Raw genomic sequence first — 22271 nt, 5'->3', positions numbered from 1 at the left:
TATACACGACGTGTGTTATCGCTTTGTTTATTTATTGTCTTCCGCGATGGTGCATATTATTTTACGGTTATACGCACGTATTTTTTAAGCAGTGAATGCAAAAAAATTAGTGGATATCTTGTAGGAGATGTTTATTTTTGCGTGTTTTTCAAAAGTGGCAGTTCGTTGTAAAGGGAATTTCACTATTTCGGAACAAATAAAATTCGGTATTTAGAGGTTAAAACAGCATTGATCTTATGGCGGTTTGGCGGGACCAAAATTTTATTTCGTTGCATGGGGTTTTTCGTTAAATAGAATATTCGTTAATGGAGGTTTTACTGTATAGAGCTGTCGGGAAAAAAATTCAATAGAACCATCCGTCGAAACGATTGTGGTAATATATTTTATTAACGAAGTCACGCACCATCTTCTTTGTTGATACTGCAAATTAGACCAAAGAGTCACAGACTCTTTCTATGTATAGATGTGTCTATCCAGATGTAGAAAGCCGCTCACACAAACAGTTCCGAAGTTTTCCGATCGCAAGTAAAAAAGCACCATAATTAAAGAATTAAAATATTTTTATTTTACGGTCATTAAGTATTTTAAATAAAGCCAACCTAACCTAAGATAACGTTTAACTTCGGAAGATTTCAGGTTGTGCATGTGGTTTCTATTTGAACTGTAAGTTATCCATCCAATACAGCACAATGTTTTTAAAAGGCAATATCGCCACTATTCCAAAATGGCGCCGTTCTGGAAATGTTCAGTATTCACAATGAATGCAACACATTAGGTCCTGAAATTAAAAAAAAAAAAAAATCTTGGAAGTAATTAATTGTTGGTTAGTTCAACATGCCAAAATTTTTAACTTTGCATGAGCGTATAAAGGAATTTAAAAGTAATGGCTTTTTTTATTTATGACGAAGGAAGTAAAATTATTATGATGTGCAAGTATTGCGACAGTCGTGTGGAGCGGCTGCGAAAAGACTTGATTCTTGTAACTGCAGTCTGATACTTCAAGCCAACCATTTCAAGCATACTAGGGACATTGTTGTACATTTTAAATAAATTATCAATATAAATATACCTATATATGTATATATTTTTTAAAATTTATTGCAAGGTATATGCATTAAGTGGCTTGAATATAAATGCTAAGTTGATTAGTTTTAATATGCTATTCTAAAGTTAATGAAGTGTATATATGCATATTTGTATAGGAAATTCAATGGAAAAATAATTTTAAAAAATATTATTTGCCGGTAATTTTTTTTGCCGATTTTTAACACCACTTTTCAGTTTTTTTTAACGAATTTTTATACCGCCTTTACCTGTTTATAATGACGAAATACCTCATTTTTATTCACCACTTTCAGGTGGCCCTACCCATAATTATCCATAAATGTCCATAATTATCACTGGAACACATATCTAACCCAAGCATAGTAACTATCCTAAATTTTAAGCCATACGATTTATTATAATCACATTTATACTTACTTTCTAAGATCAAAGAAAGACAGTATAACAAACATTTTCAATTTAAGGTGAGATACAAAATATAAAATTAAAAAAAAAAAAAAGAATTCAAAATCATTTTTACATATAAAATCAAACCACGTGGCCCGTAAATTCGCCAAAATATGCTAATGAATTTCCTGATTTTTGATGCATTTTGGTGGTTTACGGTGTATTAATTACTATTTTGATATATGTTGTAATGACATGATTTTCAGTGTTATTTTGGCTTTATCGTAATTTGCCATATAATCTCGTCCCACCGTTCACAGTGGAACACCAACAGCTGAACAGCTACCTCGAGATGGAGTGGTTGGCGTCTCGCGTGGTTTGGGCATCGGGAGGAGACGACGTGCCTCCAACGGGAGATTCGTGGCCGTTCTGGACGTTGGGCGGCGGCAGCGTCACGCCGGAGCTTGATGGCGGACTGTGCGTGGGTATGATGCCATTGTAGTGCAGCCTGCTGCAAGTCAGCAATCCTCCACTTGACAAACACCCAACACTACGCCTGTGCGAACATCACTTATTTTGACTGACTAAAATTTACAAACAAGCAATCAAATTTTTCCAATATGAACATCAAATTTTAATATAAATTTTTTTAAAGACTCTTATTACATGTAATTAAAGAGTCATATTTCTACAAACACTTGTACATGGTTCCGTACTTCGTCAATAAATAATTCACATTAATAACTATAAAACCAACTAGTCGCAAAGTACCATTTACAATTCTTAATGAATTTTTATATCTTTTAATATAAAATATTTTGGCTCTATTTGAGCATAGCACATAATTTAATGGATTGCCTTGTTATTAATAGTGATTGGCTGATGCACATAGTTTATCTTGTGGAATAAAAATCGGTGTTTAGCATCTAAATTTTAAGAGTGAATACAACTGAAATAATAAATACGGCCGACAGACATTTATAACCTTAGATAATTAAATAAATACAAATTTCTTAAAAATAATAAAACTTACTATAATTGGACATAGTTATGCAAAAAGGAACCAACCCACAATTTTGTTGTATTTTATTTGAAAATATAATTAAAATAGTACAAGGTTGATCGTACCGTCGTTGCTATTATTATACGTATCAGTATTTATACTGGACCATTAAAATTATGCCCACATCATGTTATCAATACGAGAATTACAATTTATAATTGACTTTAACTTCAAAATACTCAGAATAGGTTTCATGTGGGTTGGTTTTCTTTATGCATAACTACGTCCAATTGATTTCGGTAGATCGAATGTTAATCGTACTGCCCTGCACCGCACCTGTTGGGCCGCACCCACTGGGTGGTGCGCGTGTGGTGGTTGACGTAGTAGAGCCTCCCCGCGGCGTTCCTCCGCTCCTCCCAGCCCTCCGGCAGGTCCTCGGGGCAGCTGAGGTCGCCCAGGGGGTCCACCACGGCGTTGTGGCCCCCGCCCGCCGCCCCGCCGTGGCCGTCGCGCGACAGCAGCGACACAATGATCTGCCCCTTCACCGGCTCCGGGTCGTCGGGGCTGGCCTTGCACAGGTCCAGCCGCTGGTCTGTCCCCCACACACCCCGCACACCCTCACATACTGCTCTCTGCATAAGTCACAGCATGTCTACAGAATTGCAGTTCCACGCTGGAAAAATAGAAAAAAAAGAAATTTGATTTTTTTCCCCCTAATATTTAACAATTATTTACGTCAATTTGTTACATACCGATCATCAATAGCTGAGAAGTTTTAAATGGAAGGCCCATAAAAAAAATGCTAATAAACTTTTGTTTGAATTTATGAATTTTCACTCATTCAATATTTCTTAGAATCTTCCAAATACTGAGAATATTTTACTGGCACATCCCTATTTTAGGATGAAGACTAAATATACAATACCAGAGTACCACTTCTGCGATTTCCTACCATGAAACTTCCTAATGACAGAGACATCCAGATTCCAAAGCAGTTCTAAAACCAACGCTACACTTACAGCCAGTATCTTTTAGTCGCTGAATGGTGTTGGACATGATTCTAACACAGCCCAGGAAGCCTCCACCTTGTTTCTTGTGCACTTTCTTGTGATTCCACACACTGATTGTGATGCCATCTGTTTTACCAATGTACCTGGAACAATATAGATATCATAATAGTAATTTACACATGCAAAACAATTTTTTCATGGAATTTCTGTCAGCACAGCTTCACACAACCTGTCGCTTCAACTATGTAATGTTCTTACTTGTAATGGCTATTACCAAGCAACTCCTGGAGAAAAATAAAAATTTGCAGGTTAGGCCAATAAGTAGGAGTAATACTATCCTTTGCCTCAAGTCACAACTACTCAAGCCAGCTTAAGGCTGACATGGCTGAACTGCATTACAACATGAGTACTACAGTTTGGTTCCTCCGACCCCAGGCTTCAGGCTGAGGATTGAGGATGGGGTCAATGATCGATCGCTCTGACGTCACGGCGACCATTTTTGGTGTCAAAATTCCTCAAAAATGACACAAAATTCCTAAAAACCAAATTCCCTATTTTGAGGGAAAAATTCCCGTTGGAGGGAAAATTTTCCGTTTTAGTTCTCAAAAATGTCAACGGCTTGAAAATTCCCAAAAGCTGCTTAAATTCCTTAGTGTCAAGCTGCTCTAAGACACCAAGGTCATGACCTTGACAATTAGGATGACATCACTGCCATTTTGAATTATGCCGTAACTGTTGCAATTATCAGTACGCCTACCATATTGAAAATCCGTATTTTTTTATGCTAGAAAATCGAGAAAAACTTAAAAATTTATATAAAAATTTAATTAATAAAATTTTAATAAAAAAATATTTAAAAACACTGTTGCACATATCGTTACGGCCGCCATCTTGAAAATCCGTAATAATTATTATTATAAAAAAAAGAATTTTTTTTTATAAAAATTAATAAAAGTTGAAATATAATCACTAAGCCATCTTGGATTATGAAATAACTACTGCCGTCTTGAAAATATGTAATTATTATCAGATTTTAATAAGAAAAGTTTTAAAATTTATAAAAAATAATCAATTTTTAATAAATTATTATTTAAAAAACGCACTTACATCATGGAGCTTGGAGTCCTCGGTACGAACCCGGTGAGGGCAAAACTATAATACTAATAACATGTTTATTTAGGCCGATGCAAATTCAAGCATGCAGTTATGTGCTTGCAGTCTTGTGTAGTTCACTTGCCCTTGACGTATCAGGACGGGTTCAATGTTTGGCCTCTTCACATGGTACTATCCAGTCAAAAAGGATGTTTACATTATATTTTTGTATACAATTTTTAATGAGAAAAACATTAAGTTGAAAATAGTCATTTATAATACAGTAGAACTTGGATAATTCGAACCTCAAGGGACCAGTCAAAAACTTCGAATAATCCAAAAATTCGAATTAAGGAAGTTCGTAATATAAATAGGGCCAAAACAATAAAAAATCATATTTTCTATTAAAACTCTTTATTGGTTGACATTTTTTGAATAAATACATCGATTAATGCCTAAACGATACATACATATTAAAATGACCTTAAAACTATTGAACTGAAACATAAAAACAACCTATTGTTTTTGAAAAAAGATGATATTTTGGCCTGTTTTCTGGAATTAAGGCTCTCGGCCATTACAAAAGATTCTAACTTATTCAAAGAGATGAAGTATGAATCACTTACATTAATTCGGCTCTCAAAAAAACGTCTAAGTTCTTTTATGTGATTCATGGCGTCAGCTGCACTCGGCACCGGTTCTTCTTCTACTCCAGCGATCTCTTCTTCCGAACCTTCCCCGTCATCGTCTTGCTTCTCACTGCCGAGCACCTCTGCGATGATTTCGGTGTCAGCGACGTCACCGCACACCGCAACATCTTCATCGACATTGAGAAAGTCTTCGTACGAGATGGTCGGGTCGGCTCCCACATTCTCCCAGCCGTCGACTGCTGCTGGAATGGCTTCCGCTTCAGTGGCTTCCACAGTTTCGTCCTCGGTTTTAACAAAACCTGCCTTTTTAAAACAGTTTTTGATTGTTTCTGGCTTCACTCTGTCCCACGCTTGCTTACACATTCTGGAAGCTTGCAGAATATCGAGCTTTATTTTCAGGGCGTTTCCATCTCCGGACAGTATGTTTTCTACCAGCAAGGTTCTGTAGAAATGTTTCAAATTTTTTATAATCCCTTGGTCCATTGGCTGGACAACAGATGTCATATTGGCTGGGAAAAAAACCACTTTAACACATTTCAACACTGGTATGGTGTTATGCGCAGTACAGTTGTCGATGAAGAGGACCACCTGACGCTTTTCTTTAATAAACTTCTTGTCCAACTTTATTAGCCACTTTGAAAACAGGTCGCCTGTCATCCAAGCGTTTGAGCTGTTAACGTAATCCACCGGTTTCGACTTGACATTCTTAAAACAACGGGGATTAGCCGATTTTCCAATCATCAACAAGGGCAGCTTTTCTGAGCCGTCCATGTTTGCTCCGACTAAAAGCGTCACTCTTTCTTTGCTTAGTTTTCCACCATGACATTTTTCGCTTTTAAATGCCAATGTTTTGTCCGGTGTGCATTTAAAAAAAAGGCCAGTCTCATCAACATTGAAAATATTGTTTGGGTCTCTATCTTGGATCATCTCTTCTAAATCTCGCTTCCACTGGCCGGCTTCTTGCTGGTTCACTGCCCCACTTTCGCCACAGACTGCTTTGAACGTAATTTTATTACGTTCTTTGAAACCATCCAGCCATCCAGTGCTAGCTTTGAAATTTTGTTTGCCCAATTCTTTAGCGAATTGCTCGGCCTTTACCCTTATTAGGGGACCACTCAACGGAATTTTTTTGTCTCTGGCTTGCTTGAACCACTTAAGAACACAATTGTCGACGTCTGGGTTATCTGGTTCTCGTAGTCGTTTTCGGTCTTTATCAAATTCCTCTGCACTGCTGAGAATTTTATCTCTATTCTTCAAGAAAGTGGATAGAGTGTTGGGTGGAATCCCAAAGTCCTTCGCGATTTCCAATTTCTTTTTTACGCCTTTGTCCACTTCCCTAATCGCCGCTACTTTTTCAGCTAGAGTCAAAGTTTTATAAGCACGGGATTTTGTAGACGAGGTCGACGCCATGGTTGCTACTCTCACAGTTCACTCACTAAACGTCACTGTACGTAAAAACTACACGTAATCACACATCAAAAGACAATTTTAAATAAGCTACAGTACACTGTATGTTACAAAACAGACGATACACAGAACGATGCACAGTTGTACAGTACGGAGTGGAGAGGGGTGAGTGTGGGGAGGGGTGACCTTGGAGACACTACTGCTGCGTGTTGTTGCTACGCGCAGGCGGTCGGCACTCGGCACAAGTGTGCGGGAGGGGAAGGGTGAGTCATCACACTACAAGCTACCGCGCATTTGGTCAAACGCTTAACTTTTGCCGAGTATTGTTTGTAAAACGTATTTCCCGATAAATTTACAATTTTTTGAGCCGTAGTTTATAATTTATTCACTAAATTAGACGCACCAAAAATTCGAATTATCCAAAATAAAATTCGAATTATCCACGATTTTTAGCATTGTTTAGATACAAAATGCTAGGGACCAAGAGGAAAATTCGAATTAAAGAAGATTTCGAATTAAAGAAGTTCGAATTATCCAGGTTCCACTGTACTTAATTGCTGTCCCACAAATTTACAGTAATTAAATTTATAATTTTACCTACGTTTTGTAGTAACGATCGGTAGGCTGTGTATGTGCATGTTTGTTGAAACTTCTTTGTAAACGTGTATAAATTAATGTTTTCATGAAATTTATAGTAAATATTGTTTATGTTTATAAGATTTCTTAAATTTGTAATATCAAATATAACATACAAAACGTTTTTTAAAATGGTGACGTATTTTCAAATGGAAGTACGTGAGAAGTATACAAATTTGTTTACTTGCGTACTTGTACAGCATACTTCATTTCCAGTTAGGCATCCTTTGTGATCTCTCTTCCAGGAATAAGTAAGTATAGTATTATATACTTCAGGCGAATAAGGACACGGCCTTACTATCTCCAATTTATCTAGAAGAATTAATTTAAATTTAATAGAGTTTGAAATTGATTTTATGAAACACGGAAGGCTATCATAAAGTTTAAATCCACTGCATAAACATTTGCCAAGGCAGTATTTTTTGTGGTTCTCTGCATGTGTATTTTGTGGTTGTTTCTGGTTCAATAATTAAGTTTTTTTATGTTGTTTAGATATATAAAATGTATACAAAGATAAAAATACAAGGAACAGGATGAATCTTAACGATTTTAATAGTTCTCTGTAGTTACTCTGAAGTGGTTTATTCTTCTAAGCCTTTCTGTTATTTTTTTTGTTTAAGTTGGATTTGTTTATAACAAGAAATTAATGCCGCAATTAATAGAGTGAATAAAAGAAGAAGAAAAATATGCTGTTCGTATGCAATTGTATTGACACGATTTTGCTAGCCTTTAAATCATTGAAATAAAAGTAATGTTTTTTTTCTATTTATGTAGATTTCGGAGAAAGACTTCCTATTGTAGTAGTTACGACTGTGAGACTTCCGAAAATTTTTTACAAAACTTTTTGTTACATGGTTCAGTGTCCCCAAAATCATAGTCACACGATAACTGACGTAATTTTGCACAAAACATTTCCGAACGAATACAAAAAAAAAAGCATTGGGAAATCTCGGTCGAGTTTGTTATGGCAAAAATCTGATCAAAGGGCCAGAAATGGGGAAGGTTTAGTATTTTGTTTATTAGGACAATTGCTATAACCCCCGCATCCGTATGAAGAGTTATTATATATCTCGTTAAATTTATACCAAAAACCTTTTGTCAAAATAACTGCAAGGTTAAATAAAAATGGCTTAAGAGAACAAAAAAATTTCCTAACTTCCTTAGTAGGCACGCCATCAAATCAGTTTAAATAGTTTGTAAACGTTAGATGTTATTTAAAAACAGTTTATTAAACAATTTTGATCAGTCTAACCAATGTTTCTAGGAGTTCAAACGATTCGGATTGAAATACAAACAAAAATTATAATATTCTTGCCATATAAAATAAATTCTTATTTTCTGCAAACTTAATAATTTATTTCGTCTGAAATAAAACCATATACGACCAACCAATACTGTATGGGATTGAAAAAAAACAGTGACTAAAGAACAGAACATTTCTAAACTACCTTACTAAATTCACTACCTACTAAATCTGATAAAATTTATTGTAAATCTTCTAAATAGTATCTAAAATGTTTCTCTGAAACAAACTTTCTTACATTTTAGGTTTTTTTTTTTTTTTAAGAATTATGTTGGAGTCATCCGCAAAGCTAATGAGATACTTATTTTTACTGATTATGCCGCGGCATTCACGTATTCATTAATAGGACAGGACAATGCTTCCTTGGGCAACCCCGATAGTTGTTTGGATATCAGAATTGACAATGTGGACCTAATCATTCAGGCTGAGCTGAATGGGTACTATACACTTCATGTCATTAAGATAATACTATAATAATTTGTGTATTTTTATACTATTCCCCATCAAATATAATTATTTTTACTCAACATTAAATCTTGATTAATCGTGTCAAATGCTTTAGATGCTTTGCAAAAAATTCCTATGTGATTTATCATCAATTGCCTTGTATAGGTATCTTTATATATATAAAAAAATCAGTAAAAGCTGTTTTGGTGCTTCTAGCTGTTGTAAATGTGATAGTATTATATTATTTTGATACATTTAATTTTAACTGCTATCAGAAGTTAATTTTATATATTGGATTTATTACCTTTCTTATGCAGAGAAAGAGTTATTGCAGTTTGGAGATATTATGTAAAGATTTTAGTAGTAAAAGATGAGTTTATTATATGAAATAAAGGAACATATATACTATTACAAAACCAACCGACTATAAAAAATTTCAAATTATAAAAATTAAAAATTACTTTACTACACATAAATCACAGATTTAAAATTTCCAAAATTACAATAACATACAAAATATTGTGTGACCTGATCTTCACAGAGTAGACCATGGAGCGAAAAAGGACGTGTGTTGCTGACAAAAGTAAAATAAAGTAAAAAAACATTTATGCTGTTTTGAAACCAAATAATTCAAATGTGTTAGCAAACACTGCATGTTTGTAAGCGTATAACTGCTACATTGGTATGGCACAGTTTTGCTAGTACATCTTTCAGATTCCTAACTATTTCATTTCCGCTCTCATGTATAATATATTTTGAAAGTATATTATATATTAGGTCACGTTTGGTTCACGCAATAGGTCTATTAATATAAATACAATAAATTTTGCCACGATAGAGAATAAATTGTTAACTTTTAAAGTTTTACAGAGTACCGTCAAAACATATCTGTGAAATATTAGGAAAAAAATATTCCAATGTTAAATATAGTTCAAAGGAAATGGAAGAGTTTTCGTCGATTAGCTTCTTTCTATCTTCGAAATACGACGACTTACTGTCACAGACACCAGTTTTGTGCTCTGCGATAGTTGGGACATCTAGCGGCGTAATGCTGAACTCAAACATCATGCATTCGTTGGTTCAGCTACACACATCGGTTAAATGACAAGTTTTAAACTGAAGTAATTTAAATTCTGTACGGTATGTAAACATTTAAGCAACTTAGAAACATTCAGGATACTTCATTTACATTGTGTGCAAAGCAAAAAGCCTTGTACAGTTTTTATAAATACCTAATAATTAGTTTTAAAATTTTCTAAATAAAAATTTGATAAAAAATATTTTTTTTAGAATTTTTTTTCTATCATATTTTAAAAATTCAAAGCTTTCTTTACAAAACTATGTCTATTAAATTTGTTTACCTACAATGATATTCATGGGAGAAATAATTTCCGTGGTGGCTGCAAAACTATGAATCTTAGCCTTAAGAAGTACCTGTACATATCCCAGATCCTTTAAGCCTGGTCAACTTCTGTGACAGCAATTAAACAGCACACACATGCACGGAACTTTATTGTACACATGGCTAAGTAATACACGCAACACACAGCACAAAGTTGATAAAACTTTTAACTTACCTAAATCTCTGCTGGGCACACCTATCACCAATCAATATGACTGAGGCACTGATAAGTTTATAATCAATGAAAACCAAAAATTTTTTCAAAATAAAAACGTGGAAATATTTTAGATACAGGCAAAATATTTATCCAGCAAAGCAATTATTTTGATGCAGTACATGAAATCATTCCTAGAAAACAATGTAATTAAATGCTTGGATTTAGGTTTACAACCGCTTCATAAATAACAACAGCTGACAAAATTCAAAGTTTTGAAAAAAATTTTTGACATAATGTTTCCAAACCACTGTGAGTGTTCGAAATTACCTAGTACAGAACTGTGTGCTGTGCAAATGTGCACGTGCTGTCACCAATGTAGGCACAACACATGCTGATTGCTCTACATCCAGCCTCATTGCAGCTTGGCATTTACTTACAGATCATAATGTTGGTTCCACTTGGGGTCCAGAGTAGCTTTGCAGGTCTCTGTGCTGTGGCACTGGCCCGACCCATCCACACTGATCTTGGCAAACGGATCGGGCAGCCCTAATACATCAAAAAAATTAATAGAAATATCAAATTGACCAAAATGAAAAATATCACTAAGTAAAATAATCATACAAACTACCAACTAGGGGCGCAACAACAGGGGGGGGGGGGGCAAGGGTATTTTGCCCCCCTCCCCCCTCTGAAACCTTGAAGTGGGGGAAAACAGGGGCAAAGAAAGTGCTGTGTAATCAATTTTTAGATAATAAAACTGCTTAAATAACATCATTTTCCACATTGAAATACTAATTTTCCCGGGGGAGGACCCCCGGACCCCCGTTTCAATAGGGGGGATCGATAATTCTTTATAAAAGGGTATATTGCCCCCCCTTTGGAAATTTAGTTGTTGCGCCCCTGCTACCAACGGTTATTTGTTTAGTGTGTGGCACTTTTTTTATTTACATTTGTTCCATGCACACCACAGTCAAAAGTCTTCTAGGGTGTGCACAACATAAAAACTTAAAAACACAAGAATGGGACAAGTAAACACAACAACCCTTCTAGAATTATAAGTTCAAAAAAATAATAATAATCTAAGTACAAGCATGACTCTTGACAGGATTAACATTATGCATTGAAGGTATGAAAAAAGAAAGTTAAAGGTTGAAATAAGAATATAAATGGCAAGTGGTTTCCATGTTTGATAGAAATTAATATAGTATCTTAAAAATATTTTTTTTTTTTTTTAATTAGTAGTGATTAACTAAAAGTAACTGGATCAGTGAAAACAATTTTAACCAATTTAATTATCAATTTTAAATCAGTCTTAAAACTGTATCATTATTTATTGTTAGGTGTACACATAGTTAAAGCGAGGTGACAATGGAATGGTAATAATTATTTTGCACTCAGGCATTGCGATATTTCAAGTAATTTACTAATAGTTTATAGTTTTAATGACTGGTTAAGTTAGCTAAATTCAAAATGTGAAATTGTGTAAATGGTTAGGTTAGGTTTTACACAATTTGTAAGACAATGAACAAACATTTGCTCAAAAATTCAAAAGTGGGAATACTTTTTTTTTGATGTACCACTCTCATAACAAATTTCCCTACCTACCAATTTCTTAGTATTTTAAATTCTTTCTAGCAAGTAACTTTCAACAGGATCAACAGCATGCTCATAAACTGTACATAATATTCTATTTCCAAGGATCATCCTTCACTACCATTCCCTTCTCATGTCATTCAATAGTCGTAAGCAATCTTCAATAGTCGTAAGCAATCTTTAATTTGTACGTTAAGTAAAACAAATGATCTATTATTCAGAATCACTAAAAATTACAATAAATATGCAAGGTTCTTTCGTGTATTAGATAGCAACACAAAATTAAAAAATATACAACTATAGCTAACTTAATTTTTTTATTTCCTACATTATAAATTATAAATTTGTAAAGAAATTATTTACTAATTGTTAAATGTTGCATGTTGTGTGTATTGTTTTTGTTTTGTTGTCCTGTATTTTGTATTGTTTTGTTCTGTCTGCATGTATCTGTGTTGTTTGTATCGTGCCTACCACCCAAAGCCATAAGCTGTAGGTAGGCATGCAACAAATATTAAATAAATAAATAAAAAAATTCCTGTTTACGTCTACCTGCTTCAAACCAATAAAGGCCTTTGCACAATGAAAAGATGGCCTGCCGTCCCGACCCATGCTGATGGTGACTTAGCATCCGACTGGCTGCACAGTCAGCAGCAGAGTGGCAGGGCAGAGACATGCCATCTCAACCGGGCAGTTCCAAATAAAAGCCAGTTTCGTAAAAAATTATGATGAAAATTTCAAAATTCTCCTTTTTTGACTACCTGAGATGTTTTCCGATCATTAGATCTAAAAGGGCTTTCCAACACTTAAAATAGCTAAACAGTAATTGACAATTTTAGAAGAGAATTCGTTAGGTTAGGCACGTTAAAAAAAAAAAAAAAGCATAACATCATGATCATGGTTGGTTATGTTAGGTAAGCTACATTAAAGAACTTTATAAAAGTGTTGACGGTTAAGTTAGCAACATTGAAAATAATTTTAAATTGTGCACACGGTTAGGTTAGGTTTCTACCTGAGATATACTTTTAAATTGTGTGAATGGTTAGTTTAATTAAAAATACCATAAAATAGTAAAAAGGTTGATAAGGTTTAGATGCTTGCTGTTATAATTTACTATGTCGAAAGATCCTGGACATAACAAAAACTTGTTTTATAACAATGAATTATTATTGCAAAACTTATATGAAAGAAAACATTTCCCCAACACCTGACATAATTTGTTTGTATTGTGATATTTGAGTTTTTGTTATGTCCACTATCTTTCAACGTATTAAATTTAAATTAAAAGCATCATGTACCATCAGGATCAAGGGATAAACTTTGATATGTGATATAGAATAATTACCATGTTACCTAACCTAGCTACTCAGAATTGTAAACTACTGGTTAACTACATACTTAAAGTATCACAATGCTCTCTTAGTGTATGATTGTAAAGCATGGCAGGAAGAAAATTAAAGCATTTTTGAATATTAATTTTTCTTTCTTCAGCAAAGTGGCTCTCTTCAGAATTACCCTGCTTTAGTTTGGTCAGCATGTGGGTCAGCTATTGATAACATTGTGCACAGAATTGGCATTTGCGAATAACACGAACCAATCAAAATAAAAGATGTGCAGGTACAGTAAAATACGGAAAGTCAATTTATTTGTGAATAAACAATAATTTTTTAATGCTATTACATTCAAATGCTCTAATAAGACTGCAAAGGAACACAAAATGTGTAAAATACTAACATAAATAACTAATAACTCATTATTTACAAGCTACATACAGTCTAGGACACCTGTCGCAACAGAACTAGTCTCATCAACAAGGAACTAGCAGTTTCAACATGGCATAAAAAGCAGTGTAGATCTTGTAACATGAGCTTATTTCATGGATTTAATAGTAACTATTTTACTATGTTTAAAATGTAAATACTTAATATAAGCATGCAATAATTTCATACCATGATGCCTATTTATATTTCTCATGTCATGAGAAAGCAATTTGTTTCTTTATATAATTTAACTTTACATTCAACATGTGTACATTACTGCTGCAAATTTCATTTAAAACTAACTATGAACATGAAATAAAATAGTTACGATAGGTAAGTTAATGCCAACTGGTAAATTGTAATGCTAGAAGAATAAACTGAGATACTCCCAAAATGATTTTGATTAGTACTGCAATAAAAAAAAACCAAAAGACTCAAGTTTCATAGTACTTACTAAATAATTCCTTCCTCACCAAATTCCTGGCACACAGAACTGCAAGCAAAAGAAAAATTTAACAAATAAATAGTACAAAGTACACATAAGACATACCCACTAAAAGAAATAATGGTAGGAAATAAATTATATTACGTAAACTGTAAAAACCGTGAACTGATGAGAAACATGAGGAAACACAGGCGTTTCGAAATTTAATTTTTATTTTTTTTTACAAAACTTACTGAGATTTTATAGGTACCAAAGAAAGTAAATTTAAAATAAAACTTACTTGTTAGGCGTATTTTCATGGCCCCATTTCTCCTGCTACCTCCTGGGTTTGACATCGTTTAAAGAACATTTAGTAGCTAACACATTCGCAAATTATAACCGAAATTAGTATTCCTAAACACGAGTTGATTCCACATTACCATAGGCACTACATATTCAAAACTTAATCGCAATACAAACGAAGTTCCACTATTTAAGAGCAATTTATTTTATACACATAATCTTTTGTTGTTACAGAAAAACACAAAAATAATACTCCAGCAGAAACATCATGGAGGAAGGACATTAAACCAAAAGTGGACACCGCAAAACTATACACAAACCATTGAAAATGTAGGGGCTGCCTAGGGAGCCAATGCATTAAAAATAAATACACAGTAGTAAACGGCAGTAATTTCGTTACAATATTAATAAACAAATTTGTTTATTTATTCTTTTTGATAAAATTCAGTCTTCATAAGTGATAATTATGAATAAGATTATGTAGTACTATAGTAGAAATTGATTGAACGCAAAAAGTAATAATCGAAGTTGGGCAAATGTATCTAGTCGGCAGAGCATTGGTAGACAATGGGAAACTAAAGGGCCTGTTATCGTTATGAAATTATGCAGGTTAGTAATAATTGTTCAAGTTATCGTAGTGGTGCTATTGGGTTGGTTTTATATTTGTATTAATAGTGTATTGTTAATAAGGATGCGCATCATGGTCACAATCAATGCACTCTAGAGTTATAATGTTCTGGGCCCTATTTCATAAAACTTATTAGTATCATAATTAGGAGTCAGGAGTCATAGAAGTAGCTGCTAATTATAAGTTTTGTTTCATAAAACTAGTAGTGTAAAAAAGTAGCTAGTAGTGTAGGACTCCTAATAATGAGTAATAAAATGAGTTCAAAATCAAGAGTGTTTCATAAACTTCAAACACAAATATATTGCACTGATTATTAGCACTGAAATTTATCAATCTTAGCTTTATAATAAATCATTTTAAGAGTCATCAATTTTTAGAGAACAGCAGTGGTATCTGTTTGTGTAGTACAAAAATTTAACAAAGAAAATGGAATCCTCAGATTCTAGTGGAAGTGAAGATGATGATGATGTAATAGTAAGACGTCCGAGACATTTTCAAGAAAGGAAAACCTAAACGTTGTTAGAGGAAACATATGAGTACAATTAACGTTTTAGGTTAACACGTGGTGTTTTTAATTATGTGCTCACAAGGATTGAACCTTTTTTATTCCATCCAACAGCACGGAACCAGGCACTTTAACCTAAGCAACCACTGCAAATAGCACTACACTGGCTTGGTAGTGGTGTGCAATACCACTGCATAGCAGACATGCACAATGTTTCTAAAAAGCTACTGTCTAGAGGGCAATTGGCTTAGTCTTTGTCGTTTGTGACTAAACCGATTGCTACTACATAATCACGAATTTCTGTCTAACATAACTTCTTCACATCTTTTGTTAAAGTGCCAGAAAATGCACCAAACAGAACATCTCTATTCTCGAAATTTTTTCATATTTCCTGTTTTTAAGTTCTCTTTTAGCCATTTTTACACAATGTTCAAAAATGTAAACATCAAAATATCACCCACCAACATCAGCTGACTATTAAACTAATAAAATTAGTGAAATATTTTAGCAGTCCTTCAACTTTGTTTATGAAACACAAATTTATACACTAATAGCTACTTTTTATTTCACTACTATTTAGGAACTGATATTATTACTGTGTTTATGAAATAGGGCCCAGGACTAACATAATTCAAAACAAAACGTCACCAAAGTGCATATACTCAAAACCCAAATGGTGAAGACTTAAGGTAAAAAAATTCTTAATCACACAACCACACTTGCGGTAACAGTACCGTAAGTAGTCCTCACTACTACATGACTTAGTATACGAGCTGCGACGAGTCTAACCTCAGAGACTAGGACAGACCATGTCCCATGAAGTGCATGAATATGAGTGACTGGTATTAATACAAACTATCTTACCAGAGCTAAAGCAATTTTTCTCTAATAGTATCATTAGTATCGTATCCCCAGTGGCTAAACTAGCTGGAGGTTCCTGCCTAGTCAATACCTGCTGTCTGCCAGCAATGTGGTGATGTCGCGCCTGGAGACGAGTTTCAGCTCTATTACCCAGAGGCTCCGCAAATTAAACCTAGTTGGCGCCCTCATCAACAACATCAATCGCCAGAAAGCAGCAAGTTGTCAATACCGAAACACAACGGGCTGAGTCCTGTGGTATCACCATGTAAAGAGTATTTATTGTAATAAATTAACATTGTTCTGATTTGGTTTCATTTCGTCGTTGCTTTCTCCAGCCACGATGTCAGGAACCCTCTCTGAACTAATCAGGTACAAAATGTCATAGCTTTACCCACGAGATAGCCCAGATCACAATATAAATGTGAAAACTGATTAAAGCATCATTTATGTTAAATGCTGGATGCTATTAATTAGTTCTAGTATAGTTGCGTTCTATAGACGAAGGTTGACCATGGTCATATTGACATCGACCCAAGTGTTCGCCGTCGCAAGCATAGTTTTCTTTCGTGTCTCCCCAGTCAATGTGTTGAACAGTTGGACAGTTATCGTGTTGAACGCGAGTCATCGTGTATTTAAGTCATTGCTGCTTGGTTATATATAGAGACAAGGTCAGTGGAGGATTTGCCGAATTCGGGACAAACGGATCTTGTGACGTCACACCATCATTTTTTCCACTAGACTAAGTCAGCAGTGCTTTAGCGCCTCTATAGTAAGAAAGGATCTGAATCGGCACAGGCGGGACGTCCTGTATTCCAGGATAGCAAAAGTGCGCGGAACCGGGCTACGCCTTATTCGGATTGTCACAGGCAGATCTACGGCAGCCCCATGTAAAGTGTCTGTCTTAATGTGCATAAAGGACCTGGGAACTTTATTTGGCCTTATTAATTCTGGAGACTAAATCCCATGGCCACGTGGCCCGAACCTCCCTCTACCGAACCCCTGAGTAGCCGGCAATACCGAAGCAACTTCAGGGACTAGTCCACCAGAATACGACTTTATATATATATATATATATGAGTGTGACAACTTTTTAGCCTCTGCCTTAGCGTTGACGCAGATCATCGGGACTCCTTCTGACCACACAGGCCGTTATGCTTGTATGTCGAACACACCAGTGCATTCAAGCATAGTGTAGTGCAGCGATGTGTACGGCCCCGAAGCCCTGATACCGATAGCCGCCCACATGGCGACTGGCGAGTGTTACTTTGTACCCTTCTTTAGGGGAATTTAATTTGCATCCTTCCGCCATCACAACTTTCAGACAGTAATGTGAATTTTGTCTTATTTGTATTTGCAAACAAATCATTAATAACTTATGTCCTAAATTATAATTACTTTTAAAATTACAAACCACTACTGTTCACTGTGTGCCTATGTCGCAAATCGCAGTCTGAGTTGTTCCTGCTCTTTGTGTGCATAGAGAGTGAGACATTAGCATAGAACTGTTTTTCTTGATATTTGGCGCATGCATACTCATGGAAATTTTCAAGGGGAGGACTATTAATCACTTTCACATATGTTTTCTGCAAAATTTTCACTCATGTTGACGACGTTAGGGCCGATCCCGTGGTTCGGAGTCGCTGCCCAGCTGCTCCGGTAGAGAGGGTACGTGCCACGTGGCAAGGGAACTACCCTAACTTAGGTGAAATGAAAGAGTTTTTGACGTTATGTGTGTTTAATGCACACGTCACACACTGTACATGGGCTGTCACGGCTCCCCTCTGTGACAGTCCATCAGGGCGAGGCCCGGCTCCACGCACCTTGAGCGCGACACGACACTACCAGTGACCTGACTGGCGGTGACACGACAGTGACGCGACTGACAGTGGCGTGGATGACGGTGATGTGCCTGGCAGTGACGCGAATGACGATGACACGAAAGACTGACGTAACTGCCGACGCGAACGACGGTGACGTGACTGACGGTGACGTGATTGACGGTGACGTAATTGACGACGCGAACGACTCTGACGTGACTGACGGTGACGTGACTGACGGTGACGTGACTGACGGTGACGTGACTGACAGTGACGCGAATGACGATGACACGAAAGACTATGACGTAACTGCCGACGCGAACGACGGTGACGTGACCTTCGCGACCGCGCTCTCTCATGCCACTTAGGCGACTGACTCGACCCACGCTCCGCGATGTCCCAGCGGCCTCCCCCCTTGCCGCGCGCACATGAATCTCCCCTCTTCCCTTCGTGTGCGAGTGCGTGGAGCCACATGGTCACAGGCGGGGAGACGCGACTCAGTCGCCCGGGAAACATATCTACAGGAACACAACAAGACAAAAGATATTCACACCCTCACATAATTACATAAACAAAACCTTTGTTACACTTTAGCGCACGGGCGCCGGCGCACACGCAAGCCTGAAGCAGCAACGGGCAATAATGGCCTCAGCGAGCCGGAGGAGCACTTGGGACGACGTCAAAGTATTACTTGTAAGGAAAGCTAACATGTGTTGCATTAATTTATTGGTGCAGTTTATACGAATCGTAATGTGGATTAATTAAAAATAATGTAATCTTCATCTCCCCAAATTTTTTATTACCATGTAGGAGATTTAATATTTAAGGTTTAGCAGAAACAAGGTTTTTGAGCCAAAACCTTCATTACTACCAGACATTATATGATGCCTCTTCAACTTAACTGAGTAATATGGAGAATTTTTAGGTATTAGTTATCATAGAAGTATTTACCCAGCACATAAACGTATATAAAAAAAATACTAATCTTGAAAAGAATTTTAGAAAATTGATACGGAAGTAGTAATTATTTACGACAACCATGTTACAAAATTTGAACACTACTAGCGCCATTAGTATGCAAGTGGCCACGAGAATCACTAAGTGGATTGAGAGTGAATATAAATTGCTAGACCTATCTATCTGACTGTGAAAATGACATAAAAAAAACCAAAACAGTGCGTAGGTTATGTTTACAGTGGTATTCTAGTGTCATAATTGGAAGTAAAATTAAAATGGAAGAAGTAAATATAGTGACAGATGCTCACACTTCAGTCGAAGAGTCAGAAGATAACAATGTAACGAATGGTCTTGAAGAAGAAGCAATTGAACTACAGGCTTTAGGTTTGTCGGTATATGATCAAGAAGATTTAGAACAGGGAATTTTGAATCATGTCGATGAAGTTGTGAAACAACAGAAACAAAATGAAGCTAAAAATAAACTTGATAAAGCTTTCAAAGAAGTATGTGATGAAATTAGGTAAGAAATGCTTTCAAAATGCATTATTATTGAAGTCATTGTTTGCACAATTTGTGATAAAACTCACTAGGGCTATTTGTGGTTTCATCCATTCTGGATCGAAGCAGTGACATGACGTTTTAGCTGTTTTAACTCATAGCAAATCTTCATATACACTCCTTTGGGTTCACACTTGGCTAAGGTCATGTTATGTCACTTGCCTTTTTCGAGCCAGTGCTTAAATGTTTGAAGTATTGTACTTATACATGTTGTAATATCATTTCCTATAGTCATGTATATCAATATGAACACAATTACTTAACTTTTATTCAGTGCTATCATTGTGTTATGTAATCAGTCAATCAGAAGTTCTGAACACATTTAATTCCAAAACTTCTGTGCATTTCGTTATTTTGACATAAAGTTTTTTTTTTTTTGGATAATGAAACATAGTGTAGTTAAAGATCTTTAATCTGACACGTTCAGGATCTTGGCCATCCCGGATGTGTGACTTTTCTGTAAGACTGAATGTCAATATAGTTAGAAAAGGAATACCAAAGAAAAATTAATGTCCAATATGGTGGTATTTAAAACAAGTTGTAAAAATCTGTTCTATAAAAAAAAATACAGATGGTCGATAATGTTTATAAAAGTCTCTGATATTGATTGATGGCATACGCTTGCAATTGAGCTTCCACCCAGTGGCAAGGAGTCATCTCCCCCTCCTCCTTAATTTATTCTCCTAATTCCTGAAGCCGCCACCTCAAGTCCTTCCCTCTCACAGCCAGCATCTTCCCCATAAGCCCATTCCACACCTGCCCCATCTTCACTAGAGGAATACTTGCTTTCCTCTTCCCTCTTTCCGTTTGTCTCCACTTTCTCTGTATCTTCCACTCATGATCCCTCCTCCCTCCATTACCCTCGCCCCCCTCCCCGTTCAACCTATCACCCAGCTTTCACTACGGTGACATACCAGTGAAATGTGAAATGGAACATGCACCTGATTTAGAAAACAGGAAACACTGTTGAATGAAAACAGATAGTAACTAAAAACTCTGAGCGAACTAAAAATGCTAGCAGCGCAGAAATGCTACTTCGTGGCCAAGGTCAGCAGTCGGAATCCGCCAGGAAAAAATTACAATGCAAGCAGTTTGATTGGTGCTGGATTGCAGACTGTGCTGAACCGTTAAATGTGGGTTTGAAGACATTTATTTCACTGTACTGACAACAGAAATATCTGCAAGATCTCAGTAGTTTAGTATTGGTAGTATTTGAGTGTTGTGGATGTGTTGGATGTTACTTGTGACTGTTCAGTGCCTGTGGTGAGGACATCAAGAGAAGTGAAGCACTGTTGGATGAGGCCGGCTGCCAACCGGGGACTCGGCCTGCACATGTCAGGAAGAATGTTGAAATCAAGAGGAAACAGCTGGTGTCTCTTCATGCCCGGCAGCAACATCTGCAGAAACAGCTGCAGAACCTGGACAGTGGAGAGCCGATCGAAGTACGTAGAGGTCGTTTGTACTGTAGGCCGTAGGTCCTGTCGTAACATCTTGTTATGTTCCTGGAAACTGTGACAGTAGAGCTGGGCTTTCAATGATCTCTCACGTCTGTCCGTCATCCACCCGTCCTCCAACAAGCCGAGCGATTCACAATGACCAGCACTCCTTCATAATATTTTTCCACTTGAATGCGGCCAAGTGACTAGAAAATTTCTCTTGTAAAGGTTTATTATTTTACAATATTGTACGCTAAGCACTTGTCTATAAATATTTTTATTTATATTTTTGCTCTAATATTGATTTTAATGTATTGTTAGTTACTTTTCACTTTTGTGTCTTGGCCTTTTTATGTTTTAATTATAGAACTAAAATATATTTGAATGCAATATAAAAAAAAACATAATATGGAATCTGATAAAAAAATAAACACACCATAAACATTTAAAACGAAGGCAATACCTTTCGTACAGTTTTGAGATCTGTCCGTCAAAAGTTGAAGCTTGTTAAGGTTTTGATGGACGAATGGACGGATGGCTAGAATTTTTCAGGCAATCTGATTGGCTACTGGTTACATTGTTGATGGACTGACAAGTGACAAATGGATGAAACTGATAATTGTAAGCCCAGCTTAATTCTGCAGATTAGCTGCTTCTGAGAAATAAGGCATATAATGATCAAAGTTAAACATTGTTTAGTGTGGCTTTACTTACATATACAAATTAATTACGCATTAAATTCCTTCTACTGATGTAGCTGAGCTAACTCGACCACTTTTTTTTTTTTTGCAAGAAACATCAAAACATTCTAAATCTAACCTCTTTAACATACATTGATGAAATTAAACAGTTGCAAATAGGCTACTAGCTTTA

At 35.9% G+C, this 22271-nt stretch overlaps 2 protein-coding genes across 3 annotated transcripts in view; one reads left to right on the top strand and one right to left on the bottom strand.

Annotated features, from left to right (window-relative positions):
• LOC134537708 (E3 ubiquitin-protein ligase SMURF1) overlaps nt 1-15214 on the bottom strand; it is a 45892-nt gene extending 30678 nt beyond the window's left edge. Inside the window, exons 1-6 of one of the 2 annotated variants that reach the window (XM_063378438.1) lie at nt 14635-15214; nt 14364-14402; nt 10997-11105; nt 3475-3608; nt 2792-3047; nt 1799-1960 (exon numbers count right to left, since the gene is read on the bottom strand). In XM_063378438.1, the coding sequence (XP_063234508.1) occupies nt 1799-1960; nt 2792-3047; nt 3475-3608; nt 10997-11105; nt 14364-14402; nt 14635-14689 (755 nt within the window). In that variant the 5' untranslated portion in view covers nt 14690-15214. Of the gene's footprint in view, nt 1-1798; nt 1964-2791; nt 3048-3474; nt 3609-10996; nt 11106-14363; nt 14403-14634 lie in introns of both variants that reach the window. The other variant, XM_063378437.1, reaches the window with a different exon arrangement.
• A 4342-nt stretch (nt 15215-19556) lies between these two features.
• Nucleotides 19557-22271, top strand: part of LOC134537707 (DNA excision repair protein ERCC-6-like) — a 30596-nt gene continuing 27881 nt past the window's right edge. Inside the window, exons 1-2 of the mRNA XM_063378436.1 lie at nt 19557-19924; nt 21218-21404. Of these exons, the coding sequence (XP_063234506.1) occupies nt 19680-19924; nt 21218-21404 (432 nt within the window). The 5' untranslated portion in view covers nt 19557-19679. The remainder of the gene's footprint in view (nt 19925-21217; nt 21405-22271) is intronic.

This window comes from Bacillus rossius, chromosome 12, assembly GCF_032445375.1.
Source record: "Bacillus rossius redtenbacheri isolate Brsri chromosome 12, Brsri_v3, whole genome shotgun sequence".
In the NCBI taxonomy this organism is placed as follows: domain Eukaryota; kingdom Metazoa; phylum Arthropoda; class Insecta; order Phasmatodea; family Bacillidae; genus Bacillus; species Bacillus rossius.
This window is presented reverse-complemented; position numbering and strand designations above follow the sequence as displayed.